The sequence below is a fragment of the Chiloscyllium punctatum genome, chromosome 10 (genome assembly GCF_047496795.1).
Source record: "Chiloscyllium punctatum isolate Juve2018m chromosome 10, sChiPun1.3, whole genome shotgun sequence".
NCBI classification, from domain to species: domain Eukaryota; kingdom Metazoa; phylum Chordata; class Chondrichthyes; order Orectolobiformes; family Hemiscylliidae; genus Chiloscyllium; species Chiloscyllium punctatum.
In genome coordinates this window covers 22,935,898-22,963,343 of record NC_092748.1, presented here as the reverse complement: position 1 = coordinate 22,963,343, position 27,446 = coordinate 22,935,898, and the positions used below count along the sequence as shown (strand labels likewise).

The 27,446-nt window shown below is 44.7% G+C and overlaps 1 protein-coding gene across 1 annotated transcript in view; it reads left to right on the top strand.

Annotated features, from left to right (window-relative positions):
* The window catches only part of LOC140481750 (mitogen-activated protein kinase kinase kinase 13-like), a 125,310-nt gene that overhangs the window by 47,881 nt on the left and 49,983 nt on the right, over window positions 1-27,446 (top strand). The window contains 3 exon segments of the mRNA XM_072578286.1: window positions 3,170-3,760; window positions 23,398-23,581; window positions 24,732-24,923. Of these exon segments, the coding sequence (XP_072434387.1) occupies window positions 3,229-3,760; window positions 23,398-23,581; window positions 24,732-24,923 (908 nt within the window). The 5' untranslated portion in view covers window positions 3,170-3,228.

Here is a 27,446-nt window from a genome sequence, read left to right as displayed (position 1 = left end):
CTGACAGTCACAGCCCCAAGTCAGTCACAGGCTCTGAGTCAGTGACAGGCCCCAGTCAGTCACAGGCTCTAAGTCAGTCCCAGGCCCAAAATCAGTCTCAGACTCCAGCCATTCACCAGGCCCAACTTAGCCACAGGGGTAAGTGGATACAGTAACAGATACCTTCAGGTGGTCACCTACTGAAACTGTTCAATGGCAGAATAAATACATCCACTTATTGTGTGCTTTTATTTTCATTTTCTCATGGGATGTGGGCATCGCTGACTGGCCAGTATTTGTTGCCTGCCCCTAGTGAGAAGGTGGTGGTGGTGAACTTTAACTGCTGCAGTCCATGTGCTGTAGGTTGATCCACAATGCCCTTAGGGAGGGAATTCCAGGATTTTGACCCAGTGATAGTGAAGGAATGGCAATATATTTCCATGATTTGGAGATGCCAGTGTTGGACTGGGGTGGACAAAGTTTAAAAAATCACACACACCAGGTTATAGTCCAACAGGTTTACTTGGAATGCCCTAGTTTTTGGAGCGCTGCTCCTTCATCAGGTGGTTGTGGAGATTAAGATCATGCTCACTGAATTTATAGCCAAAGGAATCCAGTGTCATGGAGATGTGATACAGTAAACAATCTTAGATTAAAACTTTCACCTTTTATAATGGGATATGCTGGCTTCTGTTCTTTGATATGTCAATCCCAGAACTTCTTTTAAATTACATTCTCAAGATAGCTCAGCTTTTTAACCAATAGGTGTGAAGTCTGTCTGTGTCCCAATGCTATGTCAGACTGACAAACCCTCTGTATAGATTTACAGAGTTTTACATGGTTCATGCAATTTTTGAGGGGTGTGTGTGTGTGTTGTGCAGTGGGGTTACCTATAGTCTGCCATGAACCCAAGGTCCTGATTGAGGCCATTCTAATGGGTACCAAACTTTGCTATCAGCTTCAGCTCAGCCACTCTGTGTTGTTGCTTGTCCCGAAGTCTGCCTTGGAAGATGGTCACCCGAAGGTCTGAGGCCAAAGGTCTCGGACCGCTGCAGTGTTCCCTGACTGGGAGGGAACACTCTTTGCTAGTGATTCTTCTTGTGCAGAGTCCATTCATCCATTGTTGGAGCATCTGCTCGGTCTCACTAATGTACCTTGCCTTGAGGCATCATTGCCTGCAGCGTATGTGATAGACAACATTGGCCGAGTCACATGAGTACTCACCGTGTACATGGTGGGAGATGTCCCCACGTGGTGTTCTGACATACCACAGTGAGAAACTGTAATGACCCCCTCAGGAGACAGACACAGGCTGCACCAGACAAGATACCCTTCATTGTGCAATCCAGGAGCCGATAAACAGCGCATGTTCTTCGCATTCCACAACACATTATTAATGAGGATGAGCATCTCGCCAAGACCTTCCCCACGCCCCTTTTCTCACCTTTAAACAACCACCAAACAGATGGTGATTCATAGCAAACTGCCCAGCCTTCAGGACAACAGCAATGTACAACCCTGCATCATCAGCCGCTACAAGATGTGTCAGAGTATCAATATGGGTAATACCATTACGCATGGGGACACCTCCCACCATGTACACGGTGAGTACTCATGTGACTCGGCCAACGTTGTCTATCATGCGCTGCAGGCAAGGATGCCCTGAGGCATGGTACATTGTTGAGACTGAGCAGAGGCTACGGCAACGGATGAATGGACACCGCGCAACAATCACCAGCCAAGAGTTTTCCCTCCCAGTCGGGGAACACTTCAGCGGTCCAGGACATTTGGCCTCGGACCTTCGGGTGACCATCCTCCAAGGTGGACTTTGGGACAAGCAACAACACAGAGTTATGGGAATGGCCTCAACCGGGACCTTGGGTTCATGTCACACTACAAGTGACCACACTGCAACACGCGCACACATACACACACACACACACACACACACAAATCCCATCACACTCACACACATACACTTAACCAAGCGTGCACTCACATCCACACGCAAACACTCACGTGCACACTCAATCTGTCGCTCCCATATGGGAACACACATAAGCGTATGGAGTGAATTTGTTTTTACAAAATCACATTTTATTTAGTTCAAAAATTGCATGAATCCATGTAAAACTCTGTAAATCTATACAGAGGGTTTGTCAGTCTGACATAGCATTGGGACACAGACAGACTTCACACCTATTGGTTAAAAAGCTGAGCTATCTTGAGAATGTAATTTAAAAGAAGTTCTGGGATTGACATATCAAAGAACAGAAGCCAGCATATCCCATTATAAAAGGTGAAAGTTTTAATCCAAGATTGTTTACTGTATCACATCTCCATGACATTGGATTCCTTTGGCTATAAATTCTGTGAGCATGATCTTAATCTCCACAACCACCTGATGAAGGAGCAGTGCTCCAAAAACTAGGGCATTCCAAGTAAACCTGTTGGACTATAACCCGGTGTGTGTGATTTTTAAGTATATTTCCAAGTCAACATGATGTGTGACTTGGAGTGGAACTTGCAGGTGGTGGTGTTCCCTTTTATCTGCTACCCTTGACTATCCAGATGGAAGTGGCCATGGGTTTGGAGGGTGCAGTCTGAGGATCTTGGGTGAATTTCTGCAGTGCATCTTGTATATAGTACACACTGCTGCTACTGAGCATCAGTGGCGGAGGGGGTGGATACTTGTGGATGTTATGCCAGTCAAGCAGCTGCTTTGTCCTGGATGATGTCAACGTTCTTTAGTGTTGTTGGAGCTATACCCATCCAAGCAAGGGTAAGCCATTTTGGACTGACATGGGGAGAAATGTCTTCACCCAGAGAGTGGTAGCCTTTGGAATTCTCTGTAACATAGAGCGGTTGATTGCCAATATATTGAATGTCTTCAAGAAAGGGGATCAATATAGTTCTTAGTCCTAAAGAGATCAAAAGGTATGGGGAGAAAATGGGCACAGGGGACTGAATTGGATGATCAGCCATGATTATATGGAATGGGGATGCAGGCTAGAAGGGCCAAATGGTCTTCTCCTATTCCTGTTTCCCATGTTTCTGTATTTCTGAGGTTTTTGTGCTTACGTTCTGAGCTACGGTGCTGGAGAGTTCACTCAGTGGTGCCCGGCTGACACACTGAAGGAGGATCAGCTCTGATCTGGAGATTCACCGACTGTCCCCTTTCTCCCTGCAGGTTGGGCAGTTTGCCCGTCACGCTGGGCTGCCTCCTAGGATGGTGCTGAGAGCCGTCCCATGCACCCGCACGGTGTGATGGCCAGTCCGCAGGAGGTCCTCCCGTGGTCACCCGCCTCCCACCTCGCCAAGCAGAGTCTGACGGAGGAGCTGGGGACACCGGGGGAGGACCCCGCGGTCCAGTCCGGGGGCCGCTGCCTCTCGTACTCCCCGCCCGAGATCCTGGACAACCTCCGCGAGAGGACGCCCCCGCAGGGCCAGACCGGCGCCAACTCCAACCAGGCACTCACCGTGACGGTGCTGACCAGCGTCAGTGAGGACACCCGTCACCACTTCCAGAACAGCGTGCTGCAGCTCAGGGAGCAGGAGGACAGCAGCAGGAGCTCCCAGGGAGCTGAGGACAGGAACGGCAACGAAGGTGAGGGCGGAGAGCATGATGGACCGGAGGAGATGAAGATCCATTACAACCGCTCGGGCTCAGGTCTGGGATCTGGGCCTGGGGGATTCCTCGAGGGGCTGTTCGGCTGCCTGAGGCCTGTGTGGAACATCATCGGGAAGGCCTACTCCACAGACTATAAGCTACAGCAACAAGGTATGTGACAGCTCAGCGGTCAAAACGGTCTTATAACTAGTCAGCTACATGCCAGTTACCTCTGCTTCAGTGCCCACAGGTGAAAACTTCATTTGTTGTACTCAGGTGGCATCATCTACCTCTTCACGTTCTGTCCAAGTTAACACAATCTGTGCAGCATGTTATGTTGTGTACCAGGTTGTATTTTGCTGCTGGTTGTATTTGTTACCAAGCTGTATTGTTTATGAGTTTGTATGGAATAACAGGTTGTATCATATTCTGGGTTCTAATTGTCCCAGCTTGTATTGTCCCCCAGGCTGTATTGGTTACCAGGTTGTATTGTGTACCAGTGTACCAATGGTATCATGTACTATTGTATTGTCCTGCAGGTTGTATCGTCCCTCAGGCTGGAGTGTATTGTGTACTGTATTGTCCTGCAGGCTGTATCGTCCCTCAGGCTGGAGTGTATTGTGTACTGTATTGTCCTGCACATTTTATTGTGTACCAGTTTGTGTTGTCTTCCATGTTACGTTGTGCTGCGGGTTCTAGCGTGTAGCAGGCTGTATTAACCTTAAGATTACATTGTGTACTAAACTGTATCATGCACCAGGTGTATTTTGTAGCAGGTTGGTTGTCCTGCAGGTTGTATTGTGTACCAGATTATCACAGAATCATAGAGTTATACAGCATGGAACCAGATCCTCAGAACAACTTGTCCATGCCGACCAGGGGCTAAGTGGTTAGCAGTACTGCATCATAGCGCCAGGGACTCAGGTTTGATTCCAGTCTTGGGCGACTGTCTGTGTGGAGTTTGCACATTCTCCCTGTGTCTGTGGACGTTTCCTCCCGGTACTCCAGTTTCCTCCCAAGGTCGAAAGATGTGCAGGTTAGGTGAATTGGCCATATTAAATTGCCCATAGTGTTCAGGGATGTGTAGATTAGGTGCATTAGTCAGGGGAAATATAGAGTGATAGGGTAGTGGAATGGGTCTGGGTGGATTGCTCTTTGGGGGGTGGTGTAGACTTGTTGGCCAAATGGTGTGTTTCCACTTTGTAGTCATTGTATGACGTCCTAACTGATCTCATCCCATTTGCCAGCATTTGGTCCTTAGCCCTCTCAACCCTTCCTATTCATGTAAGCATCCAGATGCCTATTAAATGACGTAATCGTACCTGCCCCCACCACATCCTCTGGCAGCCCTTTCCTTACGCTCACCACCCTTTGTGTGAAAGAGTTGCCTCTTAGGTCACTTTTAAATCTTTCCCCTCTAACCTTAAGTCTATGCCCTCTAGTTTGGACTTTCCTACCCTGGCAAAAAGACCTTGGCTATTCACCCAATCCATGCCCCTCATGATTTTATAAACCTCTATAAGGTCAGCCCTCAGTCTCTGACACACCGAGGAGAAAATCCCCAGCTATTCAGCCTGATCTTATAGCTCAAATCCTCCAATCCCCAAGACATCTTTCTGAACCCTTTCAAGTTTAACATCTTTCCAAAAGCAGGGAGAGCAGACTTGAAAGCAGTATTCCAAAAGGGGCCTCACCAATGACCTGTACAGCCGCAACATAACATCCCAACTTCTATGTTCAGTGCATTGACCAATGAAGGCAAGTGTACCAAATGCATTCTTCACCGTGCCTATGACTCTACTTTCAAGGAACTGTGAACCTGCATCCCTAGGTTTCTGTGTTCGACACTTCCAGGGCCCTCCCATTAAGTGTATAAGTTCTGGCCTGATTTACCTTACCAAAATGCAACACATCGCATTAATATAAATTAAACATCATCTGGCATTTCTCTGCCATTGACCAATCTGATCAAGGTCCCGTCATACTCTGAGATATCCTGCGTTACTGACCACTATACCACCAATTTTGGTATCATCTGCAAACTTACTAATTAAACTTCCTATGTTAACAACCAAATCATTCATATAAATGGATGGTACACAGTGAATTTGAATTGTGTTATTCCATGAATAACTTTGATGTGAAATTTGACCCTTGATTTCATTGTATAGTAACTCTTCTACAAACCTTTCAGCCATGATATTGCTAAATGGGATGGCTATGGGAAATCTAATGGACGTGTCCATTATGGAAAACAAATACTGATTCCCACTTCTTGTTTTAGGTAAGGGTCCTATTCAGTCAATTGAGACTCTTGTAAAAAATTCTTTAAATTTGGGAATGGGTATTAAGGGTGCTGGTTTTATCACTGCCTGCAGTTTTCCAATTACTTGACACGTATGACATGTCCAGTAAAATTTAACCGCGTCCTTATGCAGTCCAGGCCAATCAATATGTTTTTGTATTTTGGCTTGAGTTTTCCTTGCTCCCTAATGACCTCCTACTAGTAAGTCATATGCTACCCTCAACACCTTCTTTCTATAACCCACCAGTAATCCAACTTTTTTAGATTAGATTAGATTAGATTACTTACAGTGTGGAAACAGGCCCTTCGGCCCAACAAGTCCACACCGACCCGCCAAAGCGCAACCCATACCCCTACATTTACCCCTTACCTAACACTATGGGCAATTTAGCATGGCCAATTCACCTGACCTGCACATTTTTGGACTGTGATGAACTTGATGAACCTCTGCCCATTTCTCAAGACATAAATATGTGATGGTCTCCAGTTCCTCATCAAGACTTTAGGTTTAAGATTGTAACATTCTCGGATGCACTCAGATTCTACTTCTATGTGTACTTTTTGAGACAAATAGAGTCATAGAGATGCACTGCATGGAAACAGACCCTTCGGTCCAACTGGTCCATGCCAACAAGATATCCCAACCCAATCTAGTCCCACCAGCCAGCATCTGGCCCATACGACTCCAAACCATTCCTATTCATGTACCCATCCTTTTAAATGTTGCAATTGTACCAGCCGCTGCCACTTCCTCCATCAGCTCATTCCATACACATACCACCCTCTACATGAAAAAGTGGCCCGTTAAGGCTTTTTTATATCTTTCCCCTCTCACCCTAAACCTCTAGTTCTGGACTCGCCCACCCCAGGAAAAGAACTTTGTCTATTTACCCTATCCATGCCCCTCATAATTTTGTAAACCTCTATAAGGTTACTCCTCAGCCTCCGATGCTCCAGGGAAAACAGCACTAGCCTATTCAACCTCTCCCTATAGCTCAAATCCTCCAACCCTGGAAACATCCTTGTAAATCTTTTCTGAACTATTTCACGTTTCACAACATCTTTCCAATAGGAAGGAGACCAGAATTGCACGCAATATTCCAACAGTGGCCTAACTAATGTCCTGTACAACCGCAACATGATCTCCCAACTCCTGTACTCAATACTCTGACCAATAAAGGAAAGCATACCAAACGCCTTCTTCACTATCCTATCCACCTGCGACTCCACTTTCAAGGAGCTATGAACCTGCACTCCAAGGTCTCTTTGTTTAGCAACAGTCTTTAGGACCTTACCATTAAGTGTATAAGTCCTGCTAAGATTTGCTTTCCCAAAATGCAGCACCTCACATTTATCTGAATTAAACTCCATCTCCCACTTCTCAGCCCATTGGCCCATCTGGTCCAGATCCTGTTGTAATCTAAGGTAACCTTCTTTGCTGTCTACTACACCTCCAATTTTAGTGCCATCTGCAAACTTACTAACTGTACCTCTTATGCTCGCATCCAAATCATTTATGTAAATGACAAAAAGTAGAGGGCCCAGCACCGATCCTTGTGGCACTCTACTGGTCACAGGCCTCCAGTCTGAAAAACAGCCCTCCACCACCACCCTCTATTTTCTACCTTTGAGCCAGTTCTGTATCCAAATGGCTAGTTCTCCCTGTATTCCATGAGATCTAACCTTGCTAACCAGTCTCCCATGGGGAACCTTGTCAAACGCCTTACTGAAGTCCATATACATCACATCTACCATTCTGCCCTCATCAATCCTCTTTGTTACTTCTTCAAAAAACTCAATCAAGTTTGTGAGACATGATTTCCCACACACAAAGCCATGTTGACTATCCCTAATCAGTCCTTGCCTTTCCAAGTACATGTACATCCTGTCCCTCAGGATTCCCTCCAACAACTTTCCACCACCGACATCAGGCTAACTGTTCTATAGTTCCTGGCCTGTCCTTACTACCTTTCTTAAACAGTGGCACCACGTTAGCAAATTTCCAGACTTCCGGCACCTCACCTGTGACTAACAATGATACAAATATCTCAGCAAGAGGCCCAGCAATCACTTAGTTATATTGTCCTTGTGGGTGTATCAGGCTACATTTTGTACCAGGCTGTATTGTGTGCCAAGTTGTACTGTCCTGTAGATTATCTTGTTCTGAAGGTTGTATTGTGCCAGTTAGTATTATATACACTGTTGAATACTATACCCAGGTTTATTGCATATCAGATTAGTTCATGTACCAGAATGTAAAGTGTATCAAGGTGTATTGTGTATCAGGTTGTGTTATGCCAGTTAGTATTATATGCAATCAAAAGAGAAAATGCTGGAAAATCTCAGCAGGTCTGGCAGCATCTGTAAGGAGAGAAAAGAGCTGATGTTTCGAGTCTAACTGACCCTATGTCAAAGCTTTGAAAAGGGTCAGTTAGACTCGAAACATCAGCTCTTTTCTCTCCTTACAGATGCTGCCAGACCTGCTGAGATTTTCCAGCATTTTCTCTTTTGGTTTCAGATTCCAGCATCCACAGTAATTTGCTTTTATCCAGTATTATATGCAATGTTGTATACTCTACCAGGGTTTATTGTGTATCCAGTTGCATTATGTAGCAGCTTGTATAGTATATACAGGGTGGCACAGTGGCTAATGGTTAGCATCACTGCCACACAGCACCAGGGACCTGGGTTTGATTCCGTCTTCTTGCAACTGCCTGTGTGGAATTTGCATGTTCTCCTCTTGTCTGCATGGATTTCCTCCAGATGCTCTGATTCCTCCCATAGCCCAACGATGTGTAATTTAGGTGGATTAGCCCTGCTAAATTGCTAATAATGTCCAGTGATGTGCAGCTAGGTGGATTAGCCATGGGAAATCCATGGTTACAAGGGTAGAGTAGGAGGCTGGGTCTGTGTGGACTCAATGGGCCAAATAGTTTGCTTCCACACTGTATTGATTCTGTGTAGTATACTATAGATAGACAATAGATGCAGGAGTAGGCCATTCTGCCCTTCGAGCCTGCACCGCCATTCAATATGATCATGGCTGATCATTCCTAATCAGTATCCTGTTCCAGCCTTATCTCCATACCCCTTGACTCCACTATCTTTAAGAGCTCTATCCAATTCTTTCTTAAATGAATCCAGAGACTGGGCCTCCACTGCCCTCTGGGGCAGGGCATTCCACACAGCCACCACTCTCTGGGTGAAGTAGTTTCTCCTCATCTCTGTCCTAAATGGTCTACCCCGTATTTTTAAGTTGTGTCCTCTGGTTCGGCATTCCCCCATCAACGGAAATATGTTCCCTCCTGCCAGAGTGTCCAGTCCTTTCATAATCCTATACGTTTCAATCAGATCCCCTCTCAGTCTTCTAAACTCAAGGGTATACAAGCCCAGTCGCTTCAGTCTTTCCGTGTAAGGCAATCCTGCCATTCCAGGAATTGACCTCGTGAACCTACGCTGCACTCCCTCAATAGCCAGAATGTCTTTCCTCAAATTTGGAGACCAGAACTGTACACAGTACTCCAGGTGTGGTCTCACCAGGGCCCTGTACAGCTGCAGAAGCATCTCTTTGCTTCTATACTCAATCCCTCTTGTTATGAAGGCCAGCATGCTATTAGCCTTCTTCACGACCTGCTGTACCTGCATGCTTGCCTTCATTGACTGGTGGACAAGAACACCCAGATCTCTCTGAACAGCCCCTTTACCTAATTTGATACCATTGAGGTAGTAATCTGCCTTCCTGTTCTTGCCACCAAAGTGGATAACCAGACATTTATCCACATTAAACTGCATCTGCCATGCATCTGCCCACTCACCTAACTTGTCCAGGTCACCCTGTAATCCCCTAACATCCTCATCACATTTCACCCTACCACCTAGCTTTGTGTCATCAGCAAATTTGCTAATGTTATTGCTGATACCATCTTCTATATCATTTACATATATTGTAAAAAGCTGCGGTCCCAGCACGGATCCCTGCGGTACCCCACTGGTCACTGCCTGCCATTCCGAAATGGAGCCGTTAATCACTACCCTTTGTTTCCTATTAGCCAACCAATTCTCTATCCAATCTAGTACTTTGCCCCCAATCCCGTGCGCCCTAATTTTACTCACTAACCTCTTGTGTGGGACTTTATCAAAAGCTTTCTGAAAGTCCAGGTACACTACATCCACTGGATCTCCCTCGTCCATCTTCCGAGTTACATCCTCAAAAAATTCAAGAAGATTAGTCAAGCATGATTTCCCCTTCATAAATCCATGCTGACTCTGTCCTATCCTGTTACTATTATCCAGATGTGCCGTAATTTCATCCTTTATAATAGACTCCAGCATCTTTCCCACCACTGAGGTCAGACTAACTGGTCTATAATTTCCTGCTTTCTCCCGCCCACCCTTCTTAAAAAGTGGCACAACATTAGCCGCCCTCCAATCCTCAGAAACCGACCCCAATTCTATTGAACTCTGGAAAATAATCACCAGCGCATCCACGATTTCCCGAGCCACCTCCTTCAGTACCCTGGGATGCAGGCCATCAGGTCCCGGAGACTTATCAACCTTCAGACCTAACAGTCTCTCCAACACCAAATCCTGGCAAATATAAATTCCCTTAAGTTCAGGTCCTTCAGCCACTGTTACCTCAGGGAGATTGCTTGTGTCTTCCCCAGTGAACACAGATCTGAAGTACCCATTTAATTCCTCTGCCATTTCTTCGTTCCCAGTAATATATTCCCCTGCTTCTGTCTTGTATAGATTGTATAGTGCGTACCAGCTTGCATGTATTCCTGGTTGTATTGCACACCAGATTGTATTACATAGCATCTTTTATTGTCTGCAGTTTGTTTTGCAAACCAGAATAAACAGTGTGCCAAGTCTTCTTGTGTCACAGCGTGTATTGTGAATCAAGTTTAATTGTCTACCAGGTTGTATTGTGTACCATGTTCTATTGTGAACAAAGCTGTATTATGTGCCAGGTTGTTGTTTGTAATGTCATGACTGGTTCTATTGTCCACCAGTTTGTAATGAGTACTGTATATATTGTGTACTAAGTCTTAGCTACTGGATTGTTTTATGTATCATGTTGTATTTTGTACCAATTTATGTTATCTACCTGGTTATACTATGTTCCAGGTTGTATTGTGTAACATGTATTGTCTGCCACAGTGTATTGGGAGTCAGGTTGTATTGTATACCAAGTTGTACAATCTCCTAGTTTGTAACATGTACCAAATTATAGTATGTGCCTCCCTGCATTGTGTGCTATGTTACAATGTCTATGAGCTTCCAGTGCATAGAAAAGTTTAGAATAGAATCCCTACAGTGTGGAAACAGGGCATTCAGTCAATTTAGTCCATACCACCCCTCTGAAGAGCAACCCACCCAGCCTCACCCCCTATCCTATCCCCTGCAATTCTGCATTTCCCATGGCTAAGCTTCCAAACCTACATATCCATGGACACTACAGGCAATTTAGTGTGGCCAATCCACCTTACCTGGATATCTTTGGACTGTAGTAGGAAATTGGAGGAAACCCACACAGATATGGGGAGAATGTGCAAACTGCACACAGAAACTGGTCCAAGGCTGGTACTGAGCCTGGGTCCCTGGTACTGTGAGGCAGCAGTGCTGAGCTGCCGTGCTGCCCCTTTCTACTGCCAGTAATGTCTGCCGGATTGCATTGTCTGCCAGGTTGTATTATGGACTGGGCTGTATTGTGTGCCACGTTGTATTGTGTGTCACATTGTTTACACAGCTGTAATGCAAGAATTGAAAGGGAGGGAAGAACTCAAGAAAATTACAACTGCTAAGAAAGTACTACTGAGTAAATTACTAGAACTGCGAGTTGACAAGTCCCCAGATGCTGATGGAGTTCATCTTAGAAGTAACTAGTGAGATGGCTGATGCATTGGCTTGAATTTTCCAGCACTCATTGGATATGAGCAATGTTCATTTGATTGGAAACTAGCTAACAAAGCTCCTTTATTTAGAAAGGGAGGGTGACAGAAAGCAGGAAACTGATAGGCCAGTTAATTTAACATGTCAGGAGGGAAAATGTTCAAAGTTGTTATTAAAAGATGTTACAACCAGGCACTTGGACAAGTTCAAGGTACTCAGACAGATCCAACATGCTTTCATCAAATGGAAATCGTGCTTAATTCCTTTATTAATGTTCTTTGAATAAGTAACATGAGCTGTAGATAAAGGGGAACCAGTGGATATGTTGTCCTTAGACTTGGTATTTGATAAAGTCCCAATTCAAAAGTTATTGTGGAAAATAAATGCTCATGGTATGGAAGTAACATGTTAGCGTGGATAGAAGATTAGCTGGCTATCGAGAAGCAGAACGTAGGAATGAATGGGTGTTTTTCAGGCTGGCAGGATGTCATTTGTCGTAGTGGCCAGTGCTTGGGGCCTCAACTCTTTACAATTGATATAAATACTCAGACAAAGGGATTGAAGATATGGGAGATGAATTTGTTGACGTCACAAAGATGGTTCGGAAAGTGAGTTGTGAAGAGAACATAGAGCCTGCAAAAGGATTAAGTGTGTGGGCAAAGATCTGGCAAATGGAGTATAATGTGAGAAGGTGGGCAATTGTCCGCTTTGGCAGAAAGCATAAAAAAGATGCATGTTATCTAAATGGTAATAGAGCTCTGAAATGCAGAGAGATCTAGGTGTCCTTTTCTATGAATGACAGATACAGCAAGTAATCAGAAACGGTAATAGAATATCATGGTTTATTGCAAGGGGAACTGAATGCAAGAGTAGGAGGTTGTTCAGTTAATTGGGGCATTACTGAGACACATCTGGAATACAGTGTACAATGCTGGTTACTGTTCTTTCAGAAAGATGTTAATGCATTGAAAGCAGTTCAGTTTACTTGACTAATACCCAGAAGGAGTGGATTGCCTTATGAGAAAAGACTAGTCTGTATTCTCTGGAGTTTAGACAAGTCAGAGGTGACTTAATTGAAACTACAAAATCCTGAGGGAACTTGACCAGGTAGATCCTCTTGTGGCAAAAGTGAGGACTGCAGATCAGAGTCTAGATCAGAGTGGTGCTGGGAAAGCACAGCAGATCAGGCAGCATCTGAGGAGCAGGAAACTTTCGGGCAAAAGCCCTTCATCAAAGTCCTATGAGGCAGGGAGCCTCGAGGGCAGAGAGATAAATGGGAGGGTGGTGGGGTTGGGGAGAAGGTAGCTAAGAGTACAATAGGTGGATGGAGGTGGGGATGAAGGTGATAGGTTGGAGCGGAGGGTGGAGCAGATAGGTGGGAAGGAAGATTGGTGGGTAGGATAGGTCATGAGGGCGGTGCTGAGCTGGAAAGTTGGAACTGGTGTAAGGTAGGGGGAGGAGAAATGAGGAAACTGGTGAAGTCCACATTGATGCCCTGGGGTTGAAGATGAGGCGCTCTTCCTCCAGGTGTTGGGTGGTGAGGGAGTGGTGATGGAGGAGGCCCAGGACCTGCATGTCCTCGGCAAAGTGGGAGGGGGAGTTGAAATGTTCTGCCACGGGACAGTGAGGTTGATTGGTGCGGGTGTCCTGTAGATGTTCCCTGAAGCGCTCTGCGAGGAGGCGTCCAGTCTCTCCAATGTAAAGGAGACCGCATCTGGAGCAACGGATACAATAAATGACATTGGTGGATGTACAGGTGAAACTTTGATGGATATGGAAGGCTCCTTTGGGGCCTTGAATGGAGGTGAGGGGAGAGGAGTGGGTGCAGGTTTTGCCATGGAAAATCCAAAACTAGTGGTCATGGTTTAAGAACAAGGGGGCATCCTTTTAAAGACAGAGATACAGAAACCTTTTTTTCTCTCAGAGGTTTGTGAATCTTTGGAATTCCCTTCCTTGAAAGGCAGTGGATGCAGAATCTTCAAATATTTTGAAGGCAGATTCTTAATTACCAACAGGATGAAAGATTAACTGGGAAATGCAGGAATATCGAGTTCAGGTTCCAATCAGATCAGCCGCGATGGAATGATGGAATGGGTTCGAAGGGCTGAGTGGCCTACTCTTGTTCCTTACTAAGATGTTTATATTGTATTTAGCAACTCTGAGGAAGTGAGGATTACAGATGGTGGCGAGTCAGAGTTCAAAAGTGCCACACTAACTTGGGCAGTTAGAAAGGTTTGAAGAATGGGTGGATGGGACAAGGGAGGGGAAAGATCTCCAATAGTGTGAAAGAGAGGTTAAAGGACGGGAGAGCTAGTCCCCCAAAGTCAAAGAAAATGGTGATGGAGAAAGAAACAGAAGGTGTGCTGAGAACGGGTGTGCTTCCGACACTAAGCAAAAATAAAGAGAGAAGGAGAAAGATATAAAAGAGATCTAAGGGGCAACGTTTTCACTCAGAGGGTGGTACGTGTATGGAATGAGCTGCCAGAGGAAGTGGTGGAGGCTGGTACAATTGCAACATTTAAAAGGCATTTGGATGGGTATATGAATAGGAAGGGTTTGGAGGGATATGGGCCGGGTGCTGGCAGGTGGGACTAGATTGGGTTGGGATATCTGATTGGCATGGACAGATTGGACCGAAGGGTCTGTTTCCCTGCTGTACATCTCTATGACTCTAAAACTAAAACAGCAAAGAGAAGGAAACATAATGGGCATGCAGACTATGGCGTAAATTGAACTCAATGTTCAGTCCCAAAGGCTGCACCAATCCAAACCAAAAGATGTATTGTTCCTGAAGCTTACACAGATACTCACTGGAGCAGTGCAGTCAGCCGAGAAAAGTCAGTGTCACTGCGAGAAGGACAATTTAATGACAGGTTGATGTCATGCTTGCAGACTGAATGGAAGTATTTTCCAAAATGGTCACCCAGTCTGTGTTTAGTCTCCCCGGTGCAGAGGAGACCCTCTTGTGAATAATGACTACAGCAGTCTGGTGGTAAGTATAAAGCAATTGCTCCTTCATCTGATTGGAATGTTTGGTGTCTCGGAGAGTGAGGAGAGGAGATGCAAGGACTGGTCTTATACCTCCTGTAATTGCACAGGAAGGGAACACGGTGCTGAGGATGATTGCAGATTGGATCAGGGAGGGAACAGTCCTTTCAAAATGTTGACATGGGAGGGGAGGGGAAGATGCATTTAATAGTGGCATTACACTTGAGATGGTGGGAATGGTAGAAAAGGAACCATTGAATACTGAGGCTGGTGGGGTGGAAAATGAGAACTAGAGGAACCCTAACGCGAGTCTGGAAGAGAGGGGAGGGGGAAGTACCCAAAGTGTGGAAAATGTGTTGGACACAGCTGAATACCCTGTCAAACATTGTGGGGTATGGAGAATACTTAGTTGACAAGTAAAGACAAGTCAGAAACCATCTTGGGAGAGGGTGTACCATGAATATAGAAGTGACAGCGACCGAGGAACTGGGAGAGTGGCGTGGAATCCTTACAGGATGCAAGGATGGGAGGAAGTAAACCTTAGCCTATCACAGAACTAGAGAAAGGGAAGTTGAGGGAGTGAACAGTCAAGAATAGATCTGTGAAACTGGGAAAACGGTGGACATGGGAAGCAAAGATGATGAAGTTTTCCAATGTGCAATTCCAATTTATATTGCTCCCTAATAGTATTGTGTTTCAGTCTAGATTATATATAAAGTTAGAACACGTCAAAATAAATAGACGCAGGAGCAAGCCACTTGGCTCCTCAAAATCTTTCCTCATTCAGTAAGATCATGGCTGATCTGTTTGCGGCCTGAACTTCACTTTCCTCCCTACTCTTCAGAACTCTTCATTCCCATTTTGATCACAAATCTCTCTAACTCAGCCTTGAATAACAGAGAGCTCTAAAACTTCACAACCTTCTGAGAAATGAAATTCTTCCTCATTTCTATTTTAAATAGCAGACCACCTTATTTGTAAACTAATTCGAGATACCCCCCACCGCCCCCCACCAAGGGGAAACAATCTCTCAGCATCCACCCTGTCATATCCTCTCAGGTTCTTCAATGTTTCAATGAGATCACCCCTCATACTTTGAAACTCCAACGGATACAGACCCAACCTGCTCAACCTTTTCCTGTGAGAGCACCCTCATCCCAGGAATCGGCCTTGTGAACTTCCTCTGAACTACCCCCAGTGCAAATATGTTCCTCCTTAAGTCAGGAGACCAAATCTGTGCATAGTATTCCAGATCTAGTCTCAACAATTTTCTTTTCATTTCCAAAAGGACTACTTTATACTTCAAGCCCCTTGCAGTTAAAGGCCAATGTGTTTTTTTGCTAATTCATAGCTTTTTACTTTTTAGATTCCGTGTGTCTTCCTTACAAACTTTATCTTTTAATCATCAGAAAAATTTGGCTGCAATACACACTCAGTACTTTTATCCAAATCATTAATATAGTTTATAAATAGCTGGGGCCCCTGTGACTAAAATCTAGGAGCAGAATTGGGCCATTTGGTCTATTAAGTCTGCTCTGCCATTCAATCATGGCTGATCTGTTTCTCAGCCCCTTTCCCCTGCCTTCTCCCTGTAAACTTTGATCCCCTTAGTAATCAAGAATACAGAATCAATAATCTCTTTCTTAAATACACTCAGTGACTTGATCTCCACAGCCTTCTGCAGCAATGTGTTCCACAGTTTCATCACCGTCCAACTGAAGTAATTCCTTCTCATCTCTGTTCTAAAGGGCTTGACTATGAGCCTGTGTCCTCAGTTCCTAGTCTTTCCTACTAGTGGAAACATGGTCATAGACATAGAGATGTACAGCATGGAAACAGACCCTTCGGTCCAACTCGTCCATGCCGACCAGATATCCCGACCCAGTCTAGTCCCCATATCCCTCCAACCCTTCCTATTCATATAGCCATCCAGATGCCTTTTAAATGTTGCAATCATACCAGCCTCCACCACTTCCTCTGGCAGCTCATTCCATACAAGCACCACCCTCTGTGTGAAAAAGTTGCCCCTTAAGCCTCTTTTATATCTTTCCCCTAAACCTATCTCCATATACACTCCATCTGTGCCTCTCAGTAATGTACGTTTTGATGAGATCCCACTCATCCTTCTAAACTCTATCAAATACAAACAAAGAGTCCTTAACTGCTCCTCAGATGATAAGCCCTTCAATCCCAGGATCATTCTTGTAAACGTCCTCTGGATCCTTCAAGATCAGCATGTCCTTCCTTAGATACAGTTTCTAAGATTCCTCACAATATTTCAAATGCATTCTGACCAGAGCCCCTTATATAGCCTCAGCTTTGCATCTCTAGCCCTCGTGAAATGAATGTTAACAATGCATTAACCTTCCTAACTGCCAAGTGAACCTGCACGTTGACCTTAAGAGAATTCTGAACTAGGTCTCCTAAGTCCCATTGTGCTTAGATTTCTGAAGTCTTTCGCTATTTAGAAAATAGCCTATGTCTTTATTCTTCCTACCAAAGTGCAAAACCTCACACTTTCCCACATTGTATTCCATGCCCACCCTCCCAACTTGTCCAAGTCCTTCTGCACTATGTATCTTTGCAGATCACACAAACATAGCAGCAATGCCCTCAGTTCCTTTGTCCAGATCATTATTGTATAATGTGAATAATAATATGGACCAGACCAGACCCCCTCAAAATATTTTAGGAACATTGAACATAGAACAATACAGTGCAGAACAGGCTCTTCGGCCCTCGATGTTGCGCCGACCTGTGAACTATTCTCAGCTTGTCCCCCTATACTATCCCAAAATCATTCACGATTTGTGAATCGATTCACACTGACGCTTATTTTAAAGCTAGATGTGAAGTGCCGTGTTCCAGATGTGATGCAACTGGTCAAACTGTTCAATGTTAAGCAAAACCCAATCCATTTAAACACTATAGTTAAAATACAAACAAAAGAAGAATTTAGAATAACTTAACTAATGGAAAATGTAACCAAATAACAGATACAGTACCTATCACTAAATAACTGTTTCAACATAGTAACATCCCACAAACATACCCTTTGGCTCAAGTCAAATCCAGATAAAATTCTCACATGCAGTTCTCCATTCCAGGAGGAAAATATCAAGAGAAAATTCAGAGAAAGTAACAGCTAGGAGACATTCATTGAAGTTTCCAACTCTTTTTAGACCCCAAAGGCTCCTGATGTGACTCAGAAATCCTGATCTGTGAGAGCTGGCCACACCCATTCAGGTTGTTTCTTTTTAAAAAGGAACCCAAGGCCTCCCAGGCTATTTATACAAGTGGTCTAGTAGCCAGCTCAGATCCTCTGAAAATGTGTTGCTGGAAAATCGCAGCAGGTCAGGCAGCATCCAAGGAGCAGGAGAATCAATGTTTCGGGCATGAGCCCTTCTTCGGGAATGAGGAAAGTGTGTCCAGCAGGCTAAGATAAAAGGTAGGGAGGAGGGACTTGGGGGAGGGGCATTAGAAATGCGATAGGTGAAAGGAGGTCAAGGTGATGGTGATAGGCCGGAGTGGGGGTGGGGGCGGAGAGGTCAGGAAGAAGATTGCAGGTTAGGAAGGCGGTGCTGAGTTCGAGGGATTTGACTGAGACAAGGTGGGGGGGGGGGGAGGGTGGACCAACCAACCCAACCACCCCGTGGCTCAACACTTCAACTCCCCCTCCCACTCCACCAAGGACATGCAGGTCCTTGGACTCCTCCATCACCAGACCATAGCAACATGACGGTTGGAGGAAGAGCACCTCATCTTCTGCCTAGGAACTCTCCAACCACAAGGGATGAACTCAGATTTCTCCAGTTTCCTCATTTCCCCCCCCCCCCCCCCCACCTTTTCTCAGTCAAATCCCTCGAACTCAGCACCCCCTTCCTAACCTGCAATCGTTTTCCTGACCTCTCCGCCCCCACCCCCACTCCGGCCTATCACCCTCACCTTGACCTCCTTCCACCTATCGCATTTCCAATGCCCCTCCCCCAAGTCCCTCTTCCCTACCTTTTATCTTAGCCTGCTGGACACACTTTCCTCATTCCTGAAGAAGGACTCATGCCCGAAACATTGATTCTCCTGCTCCTTGGAGGCTGCCTGACCTGCTGCGCTCTTCCAGCAACACATTTTCAGCTCTTATACTCCAGCATCTGCAGTCCTCACTTTTTCCAGCTCAGATCCTCTGCCTTACAACCTCTCCTCAAAGATAAACAGGACAAACTAACTCTTAAAGTGACAGAATCATAGAATTCCTACAGTGTGGAAACAGGCCATTTGGTCCAACAAGTTAATACTGACCCTTTTGAAGAATATCCCTCCGAGACCCATTCCTTACCCCTATCGTCACAATAGTTATGGTCCCAACACTAATCATAGATACCATCCTTATAAATACCCCCTTATCCCCACTCTCTGTCTTGTGCCAGTCAACCCATCCTCTGTCCTTGTCAGCATCTTGCCCCGAACAATATGAGCTTTTACCTTATTCAGCAGCTTCCTGTGTGGCACCTTGTCATAGGCTTTCTGGAAATCCAAATAAATCATAACCACTGACTTTCCTTTGTCTAACTTGCTTGTTACCTCCTCAAAGAATCCTAACAAATCGTCCCTTGTCAAAGCCATGCTGACTCAGTGCTATTTTACCATGCACTTTCAAGTACTCCACAATCTTATCCTTAATGATGGTCTCTAAAATCTTACCAATGTCTGAATTCAGGCTAACCAGCCTACAACTTCCATCATCTGCCTCCCTCCCTCCTTGAACAGGGGTGTTATATTAGCCTCAACATCATCCTCAACACCATGAACTCTTGTGTTGTGTACTAACCTTTCAAGTGGTACCTTATCAAATACCTTTTGAAAACCTAAATACACTAAATCTACTGGGCCCCTTTTATCCAACCTGCTTGTTACACCTTGAAAGAATTTGAATAAATGTTCCAAACGTAATTTCCCTTTTATAAAATTATGTTGACTCTGCCCATTTCATTTTCTCAATATCCCACTGTAATCTCCTTAATAATAAATTCCAGCATTTTCACTGTGACAGATTTTAGACTGACAGGCCTGTAGATTTGCTGCTCTCTCTCATTTTTCTCTCTTGAATAGAGGTGTTATACTTATGCTTTCTAACCACTGGGGCATTTTTTCAGAATCATGGGCATTTTGGAAGTTTGTAACCAATGGTCTTTGGATGTAGACCGTCAGGTCCAGGGAACTAGCCATTCCTTAATCTCTAGTTTACCTAGTATTAGTATACCAGTTATCAATGTGTACCAGTTACCAATGTGCATCAGGTTATGTTGTGTACCACTTTATATTGTGTAGCATTTAATATTATGTGCTTGATTTCTATTCTTTGGATGTTGATTGTATTCAGATAGTGAGCATTGCTGGGTACTCCCATCTTTGAAACCTGAAGAAGAATTACTGGACTCAAAACATTAACTCTGTTCTTTCTTGACAGATGTTACCAGATCTGCTTAGTTTCTCCAGCTTTTTCTGTTTCTCTTTTGAAATCTAGCTGCTGGGTTACGTTATGTAATAAATGCCACTCTAGATGAAGTTAAAAAGCACACAACACCAGGTTATAATCCAACAGGTTTAATTGGAAGCACACTAGCTTTCGGAGTGACGCTCCTTCATCAGGTGATAGTGGAGGGCTCAATCCTAACACAGAATTTATAGCAAAAATTTACAGTGTGATGTAACTGTAATTATACATTGAAAAATTGATTATCTGTTAAGCCTTTCATCTGTTAGAATACAGTAATAGTTTCACTTCTTTCATGTGTAAATCACAAAACCTTTTTTTAAAGGAAGTTGCATTCTCGGGTTAGCTGTTAACAATGGTGATAGCTAGACAATATGTTGAAGGTGTTAGCCCCCTGTGTTCTCTGTCTATGCCATGATGTTTAGATTGATTCTAATCTAGAAGGTGAGATTACGGAGTTTTACATAAATTCATGCAGTTTTTGAGCTCAGAGTTCTACATGAATGCATGCAGTTTTTGAGTAAAGTACAATGTAACCCTGAAAGTACAAATTCACCCCACAAAATATATGTGTGCATGTGGGTCTTTGTCTGTCTGTGTGTGTGTGTCTGGGTTGGGGGGGTGTGAGTGTGAGAAAGTGTATGTGTGTGTGTGTGGTGAGTGCAGAGTGTCTTAAGTCTGTGAGGGGGTGCATGTGTGTGTCTATAAGGGTGTGTGTGGGTGTCTGTGTGCACGTCTGTTTGTATGTGTGTCCGTGTGTGTGTGTGTGTGTGTGTGTGTGTGGGGGGGGGGGGTGCATGTGTGTGTCTATAAGGGTGTGTGTGGGTGTCTGTGTGCACGTCTGTTTGTATGTGTGTCCGTGTCCGTGTGTCCGTGTCCGTGTGTGTGTGTGTGTGTGTGTAGGAGTATCTGTGTGTGTGTATAGTGCAATGGTGGTCACCTGTAATGTGACATGAACCCAAGGTTCCAGTTGAGGCCCTCCCTATGGGTACCGAACTTAGCTATCAGCCTCTGCACGGCCACTTTTCGCTACTGCCTGTCCCGAAGTCCACCTTGGAGGATGGTCACCCGAAGGTCCGAGGCTGAATGTCCTGGACCACTGAAGTGCTCCCCAACTGGGAGGGAGCCCTCCTGTCTGTTGATTGTTGTGTGGTGCCCATTCATCCGTTGTCGTAGCCTTTGCTCGGTTTCCCCAAAGTACCATGCCTCCGGGCATCCTTGTCTGCAATGTATAAGATAGACAACGTTGGCTGAGTCACATGAGTACATGGCAGGTACTCATGTGACTCAGCCAACAATGTCTATCTTATACGCTGCAGGAAAGGATGCCCGGAGGCATTTTACATTGGGGAAACCGAGCAAAGGCTACGACAACGGATGAATGGGCACCACACAACAATCAACAGACAGGAGGGTTCCCTCCCAGTTGGGGAGCACTTCAGTGGTCCAGGACATTCAGCCTCGGACCTTCGGGTGACCATCCTCCAAAGCGGACTTCAGGACAGGCAGTAGCGAAAAGTGGCCGAGCAGAGGCTGATAGCTAAGTTCAGTACCCATAGGGAGGGCCTCAACCGGGACCTTGGGTTCATGTCACATTACAGGTGACCACCATTGCACTATACACACACACAGATACTCCTACACACAGGCACTCCTATACACACATATACACATGGACACACATACACACAGACGCGCACACAGACACCTACACACACCCTTACAGACACACACTCTCCCACACTCACACATGCACCCCCTCACAGACTTAAGACACTCTGTACTCACCACACACACACACACACATACACTTTCTCTCACTCACAACCCCCACCCCAGACAGACACACACACACACAGACAGACAAAGACCCACATGCGCACATATATTTTGTGGGGTGAATTTGTACTTTCAGGGTTACACTGTACTTTGCTCAAAAACTGCATACATTCATGTAGAACTCTGAGCTCAAAAACTGCATGAATTTATGTAAAACTCCGTTATCTCACTTTTTAGATTAGAATCAATCTAAACTTCATGGCATAGACAGAGAACACAGGGGGCTAACACCTTCAACATATTGTCTAGCTATCACCATTGTTAACAGCTAACCCGAGAATGCAACTTTTTTAAAAAAAGGTTTTGTGATTTACACATGAAAGAAGTGAAACTATTACTGTATTCTAACAGATGAAAGGCTTAACAGATAATCAATTTTTCAATGTATAATTACAGTTACATCACACTGTAAATTTTTGCTATAAATTCTGTGTTAGGATCGAGCCCTCCACTATCACCTGATGAAGGAATGTCGCTCCAAAAGCTAGTGTGCTTCCAATTAAACCTGTTGGACTATAACCTGGTGTTGTGTGATTTTTAACTTTGTACACCCCAGTCCAACACCGGCATCTCCGAATCATGACTCTAGATGAAAGTTACAAATACTTGGCTCCAGTTTTCCATTCTCCACAGCCTAGATACCTGAGGAATGACATTGTGTACTGTTTATCTCTGCGTGTTATGCCAGCTTTTTGTGTCACATTGTATTGTCTATGTGTTATCAGCATGTTAGCTTTATGTACTTGTTGGATATGTGTACCAGGGTAGAATTACATAGCAGTTTGCAATTTCTACAGATTACCATTGCATATAAGTTAGTGTTGTTTACTACTTACTGTGTACGACCTAGTATATCATTTAGCACCAATGTTCATACAAACTTTGAGAGAAAACATTGAATATTTTCAAAGAGGAGTTAAATATAGTTCTTTAAAGCTGAAGGGATTAAAGGGTCTGAGGAGAATGAGTTGGATGATCAGCTGTGATCATATTGAATGGTGGAGCAGGGTCAAAGGACCAAATGGGCTCCTCCTGCTTCTATTTTCTATGTTTCTATGCCACACTATGAGCGAAATAGGAATCTCTAGTTGATGCCTCATCTCTTGATTTTATTTTCAAGGGCATTGGGATGAATTATGGCAGTACTGACTGATACCATCAAACTGGACCGCTCGTGGTGGTGAGCTCACGGTGGATGGTGGCAAAGCTGTGAGGTTGGCTGCTTGCTCAAGTTTGCAGCTGCAAGGTCTGAGATCCGGTGGATTCACTCTGGTGTGTTTGATCACTTCGCAGATTCTTGGGAGGTGCCTTTTGAGGAGATCTCGGAGCTGCAGTGGCTGGGGAGCGGAGCCCAAGGAGCTGTGTTTTTGGGGAAATTCCGAGGTGAAGACGTGGCCATTAAGAAAGTGCGGGAACAGAAGGAAACAGACATCAAGCACCTGAGGAAATTGAGACATCCCAATATCATCGCATTCAAGTATGGCTTACATCCACTACGTTGGGTTGGGGGGGATGGGAAACATGCACATTCCCAACTGAGCTTTACAAATAAACATCCTGAGGATATTGGAATTGATGGCCAGAAAATGACCTTTAACCTCTGACTTTTGGGTTGGAATCTAACCCGCACTGATGGGATGAGACTGTACTGGGGCTGTTGGACTGAGAGGATGTTGTCAAGTGTAATTGCGTCCTCTCATTGCAGTTCCTACCTTAGTAGGAAGGAAGTACACCAAACTGGGACAACTAACAAAGCCACTTATAGCAGACTGGCCATCTGAGTGAAAGGTGATGTGTCACTGAGTGGGACAGAACACAAGACCTCATATAAGAAGCGTGTCATTGTGACAGTCTTTAGAGAGTTTATTCTGTAAATAACCCCGTTCTGTACCTGTCCTAGAAGTGTTTGATGAGGACAATTTACAGAGAGCTTTAATCATGATCTTAACCCTGTGTTGTCCCTTGTCATGGCAGTGTATGATGAGAACTGTGTTGAGGAAGTTTTACTCAGTATCTAAACCAGTGTTTGATGGAAACAGGGCCAAGGGGTCTTTACTTTCAGTTTACATTTAGTTTAAAACAGTAGAGGGGGCTTTACATTGTATGTAACCCTGTGCTGTACCTTTTCTGGGAGTGTTTGGTAGAGACAGTGTCAAGGGAACTTTACATTTCATTTACTTGTAGTTTAAAAGTGTGGGAAGAGCTTTACATTCCATTTAAAGGAGTGGAGGGAGTTTTACTGAATATTGAACCCCATGCTGTCCCTGTCCTGAAAGTGCTTAATGGGAGCAGCTTAGAGGCAGCTGTACTTGCAGGTCAAGAGTGGGGGAAACCTCACTCTGTATCTAACCCTGTGCTGTCCCTATCCTGGGAGTGTTTGATGGAGGACAGTTAGAGGGAGCTATCCTCTGTATCTCATCCTGTGCTGAACCATACGTAATGTACAGGGTGGGTAGTGTGGGTGAACAAGAGAGATTTGGGCAATATGAATTGTTATCCAAAGTTTACAGCTGACCTGAGATTCTCAATCTCGTTGATTTGAGCTGGTCATTGTCAGGAAACTAATCCGAAGCATCTGGTTTGCAGTGTCCTGTATGCCAAAATGATGAATTTTCCTTTCTCACTAGGGGCGTGTGTACCCAGGCACCATGTTACTGTATTATTATGGAGTATTGTGCCCATGGCCAGTTGTATGAGGTTCTACGAGCAGGCCGTAAGATCACACCACGACTGTTGGTGGATTGGTCCTCAGGAATAGCCAGTGGAATGAACTATCTACATTTACACAAGATCATCCACCGAGACCTCAAATCACCTAAGTGAGTAAAAGGTGTTTACTCTCGACACATGTATGTATGGCTGCACGTACACACTTATATAACAGCATGGACATCTATGCCCATTGTGAAAAGTACCTGTCTACATAAAATTAATCTAGGCATTGGAATAATTAAGGTAGAGTCACCATAGTCTTACCAGGGCATGGGGCTACTCTGATTAGAGAGAGAGAGAGAGAGGACTTGGTGTTGGTTTAACCAGAGGATCACTACTCAAGCGAAGGGAGAAGTTGAGGAGGAGAATCCTTCCTGGTAACCTCAGCTGGTGTGGGAGTTGAACCCACGCTGTTGTTGCATCACAAACCTGCCATCCAGCCAACTGAGCCAACCTGACTCCACACTCACTGGAATGACTGGCTAACCTGGCACACAAAGATTGGCGTCAACATTTATTCTATTTTGGCCTCTGCTCGAATACAGGTCCTGGGCTTGTTGTTCAGCTGATGCTTCATTCTGAGCTTTTTTGTGGGTGTTTCCATCAGTGCTGGTTTAGTACGGCCTTTCACTCTCCAGAGTTGGCTGAAGAGAACTGAACAAGGACAGGGAATTGAACAGGCACTGTCATTGTCCTTCTGAACCCCAGGCCAGGCACACAAACATGATGGCAGAGAAGAAGCTTGTTCAGCCCATTGTGAATTGAATTGATCTATTGTCATGTATACCGAGGCATAGTGAAAAGCTTTGTTTTGTGAGCAATACAGGCAGATCTCCCCAAAACACTAAAAAATAGAATCCTGGTTACCAGCACTTGCCTACAACACTTCAAATGCATGTCCAAGTGCCTTTTAAAGGTTTTTACTGTCTCCTCCTGCCTTTCAGGCAATTCATATTTGATCCCCATCACCCTCTGGATGTAATCCTTCTCCTCAACTCCTCCTCGAATCCTTTTGTCAATTTGTCCACGTGAAGATAAATTAGTTCATTCTATCCACTCTCTCTAGGCCCCTCATAATTTTACGCACCCAACTCCATTGAAATTTCTCTCAGCTTCCTCTGTTTCAAAGAATGATGCAGAACCTACTCAACTTTCCGACTGGGTTTAATCTTCCCCATTCCTCATAGTGTTCTCAGAAATCTCCTCATTAAATGCTTGGGTGTGATTCCATCATCCTTGTGAGGGCCAGAACTGTATTACCAAGCAAGGGCAAGCCCAAAAGCCATGGAATGGCTGAAGGCCAACCTGGCCAGGCAGGGGTATCATCTTCACCTCATCCCTGGGTGGTCTGTCCCCAGCTTGAAATCCAGGGTGTGGTTACCTGAAAGCTAGCTGTGTCCAAATAAATGCGTAACACACTTTCAGCATGACCTCCTTTATATTCCAGACCTCAGTAACAATGGGTGTCATCCATATGCCCTCTTCATCACCTTATTTACCTCTCCTGTGACCTTCAGGAATTATGGGATAGGCATTCCAAAGCTGCTCTGCTCCTCTGCAGTTCTCTGTATCTGACAATATAATGTCCTGCCCTTTCCTCCTTGCTAAGTGCACAACCTTGCTCTTTTCTGAACAGAATTCCATTTGCCACTTTTCTGCCCAGTTGAATAATCTTTGGATATCATTTCTGCAGTTTCCTTCAATGCTACGCCAGTTTGTGGCACCTACACTTAATTCTAAACCATTGAGGTAGCACAATAAGTAAAGGGCTTAGACCTCTGCAAAACTCCACCTCAGGGTGGCATGGTGGCTTAGTGATTAGCACTGCTGCCTCACAGCGCCAGGGACCTGGGTTTGATTTCAGCCTCAGGTGACTGTCTTTCTGTGTGGAGTTTGCACATTCTCCCCGTGTCTGCATGGGTTTCCTCCGGGTGCTCTGGTTTCCTCCCACAGTCCAAAGATGTGGTGATTTGGCCATGCTAAATTGCCCATAGTGTTCAGGGATGTGTACGTTGGGTGAATTAGTCAGGGGTAAATGCAAAGTTATAGGGTAGGGGAATGGGTCTGGGTGGGTTACTCTTTGGAAGATCGGTATGGACTTGTTGGGCCAAATGGCCTATTTCCACACTGTAGGGAATCTATGATAAATAGTCTTCATTTACAAATCTTGACCTCTAGTTTCCCTTGGGTTCTATTCTTGCCTCCAAACCCCACTGCCATTTCTATGCTATCCCCTCAGCAGCATTAACAGAAAGCAGAATGTTAGGTTTTTACATGAATACTGACAATTGCCAGCTCTATCTCACTATTGCCTCTCTCGACTCCTCCATTGTCATAAGAACATGAGAACTAGGAGCAGGATTAGGTAATTCAGCCCCTCAGGCCTCTTCTCCCATTCAATACAATCATGTTGATCCCATCTCAGCCTCAATTCCAATTTCCTCCCCGCCCCGTTATCCCTTTAACTCATTACTAATTAAAAATCTATTTCCTCCTTAGATTTACTCAATATCCCAGCATCCACCACATTCTGAGGTAATGAATTCCACAGATTCATGACCTTCTGAGAGAAGTAATTTCCCCTCACCTGTTTTAAATCTGTTGTGTCTTATCCTAAAACCATGACCTCT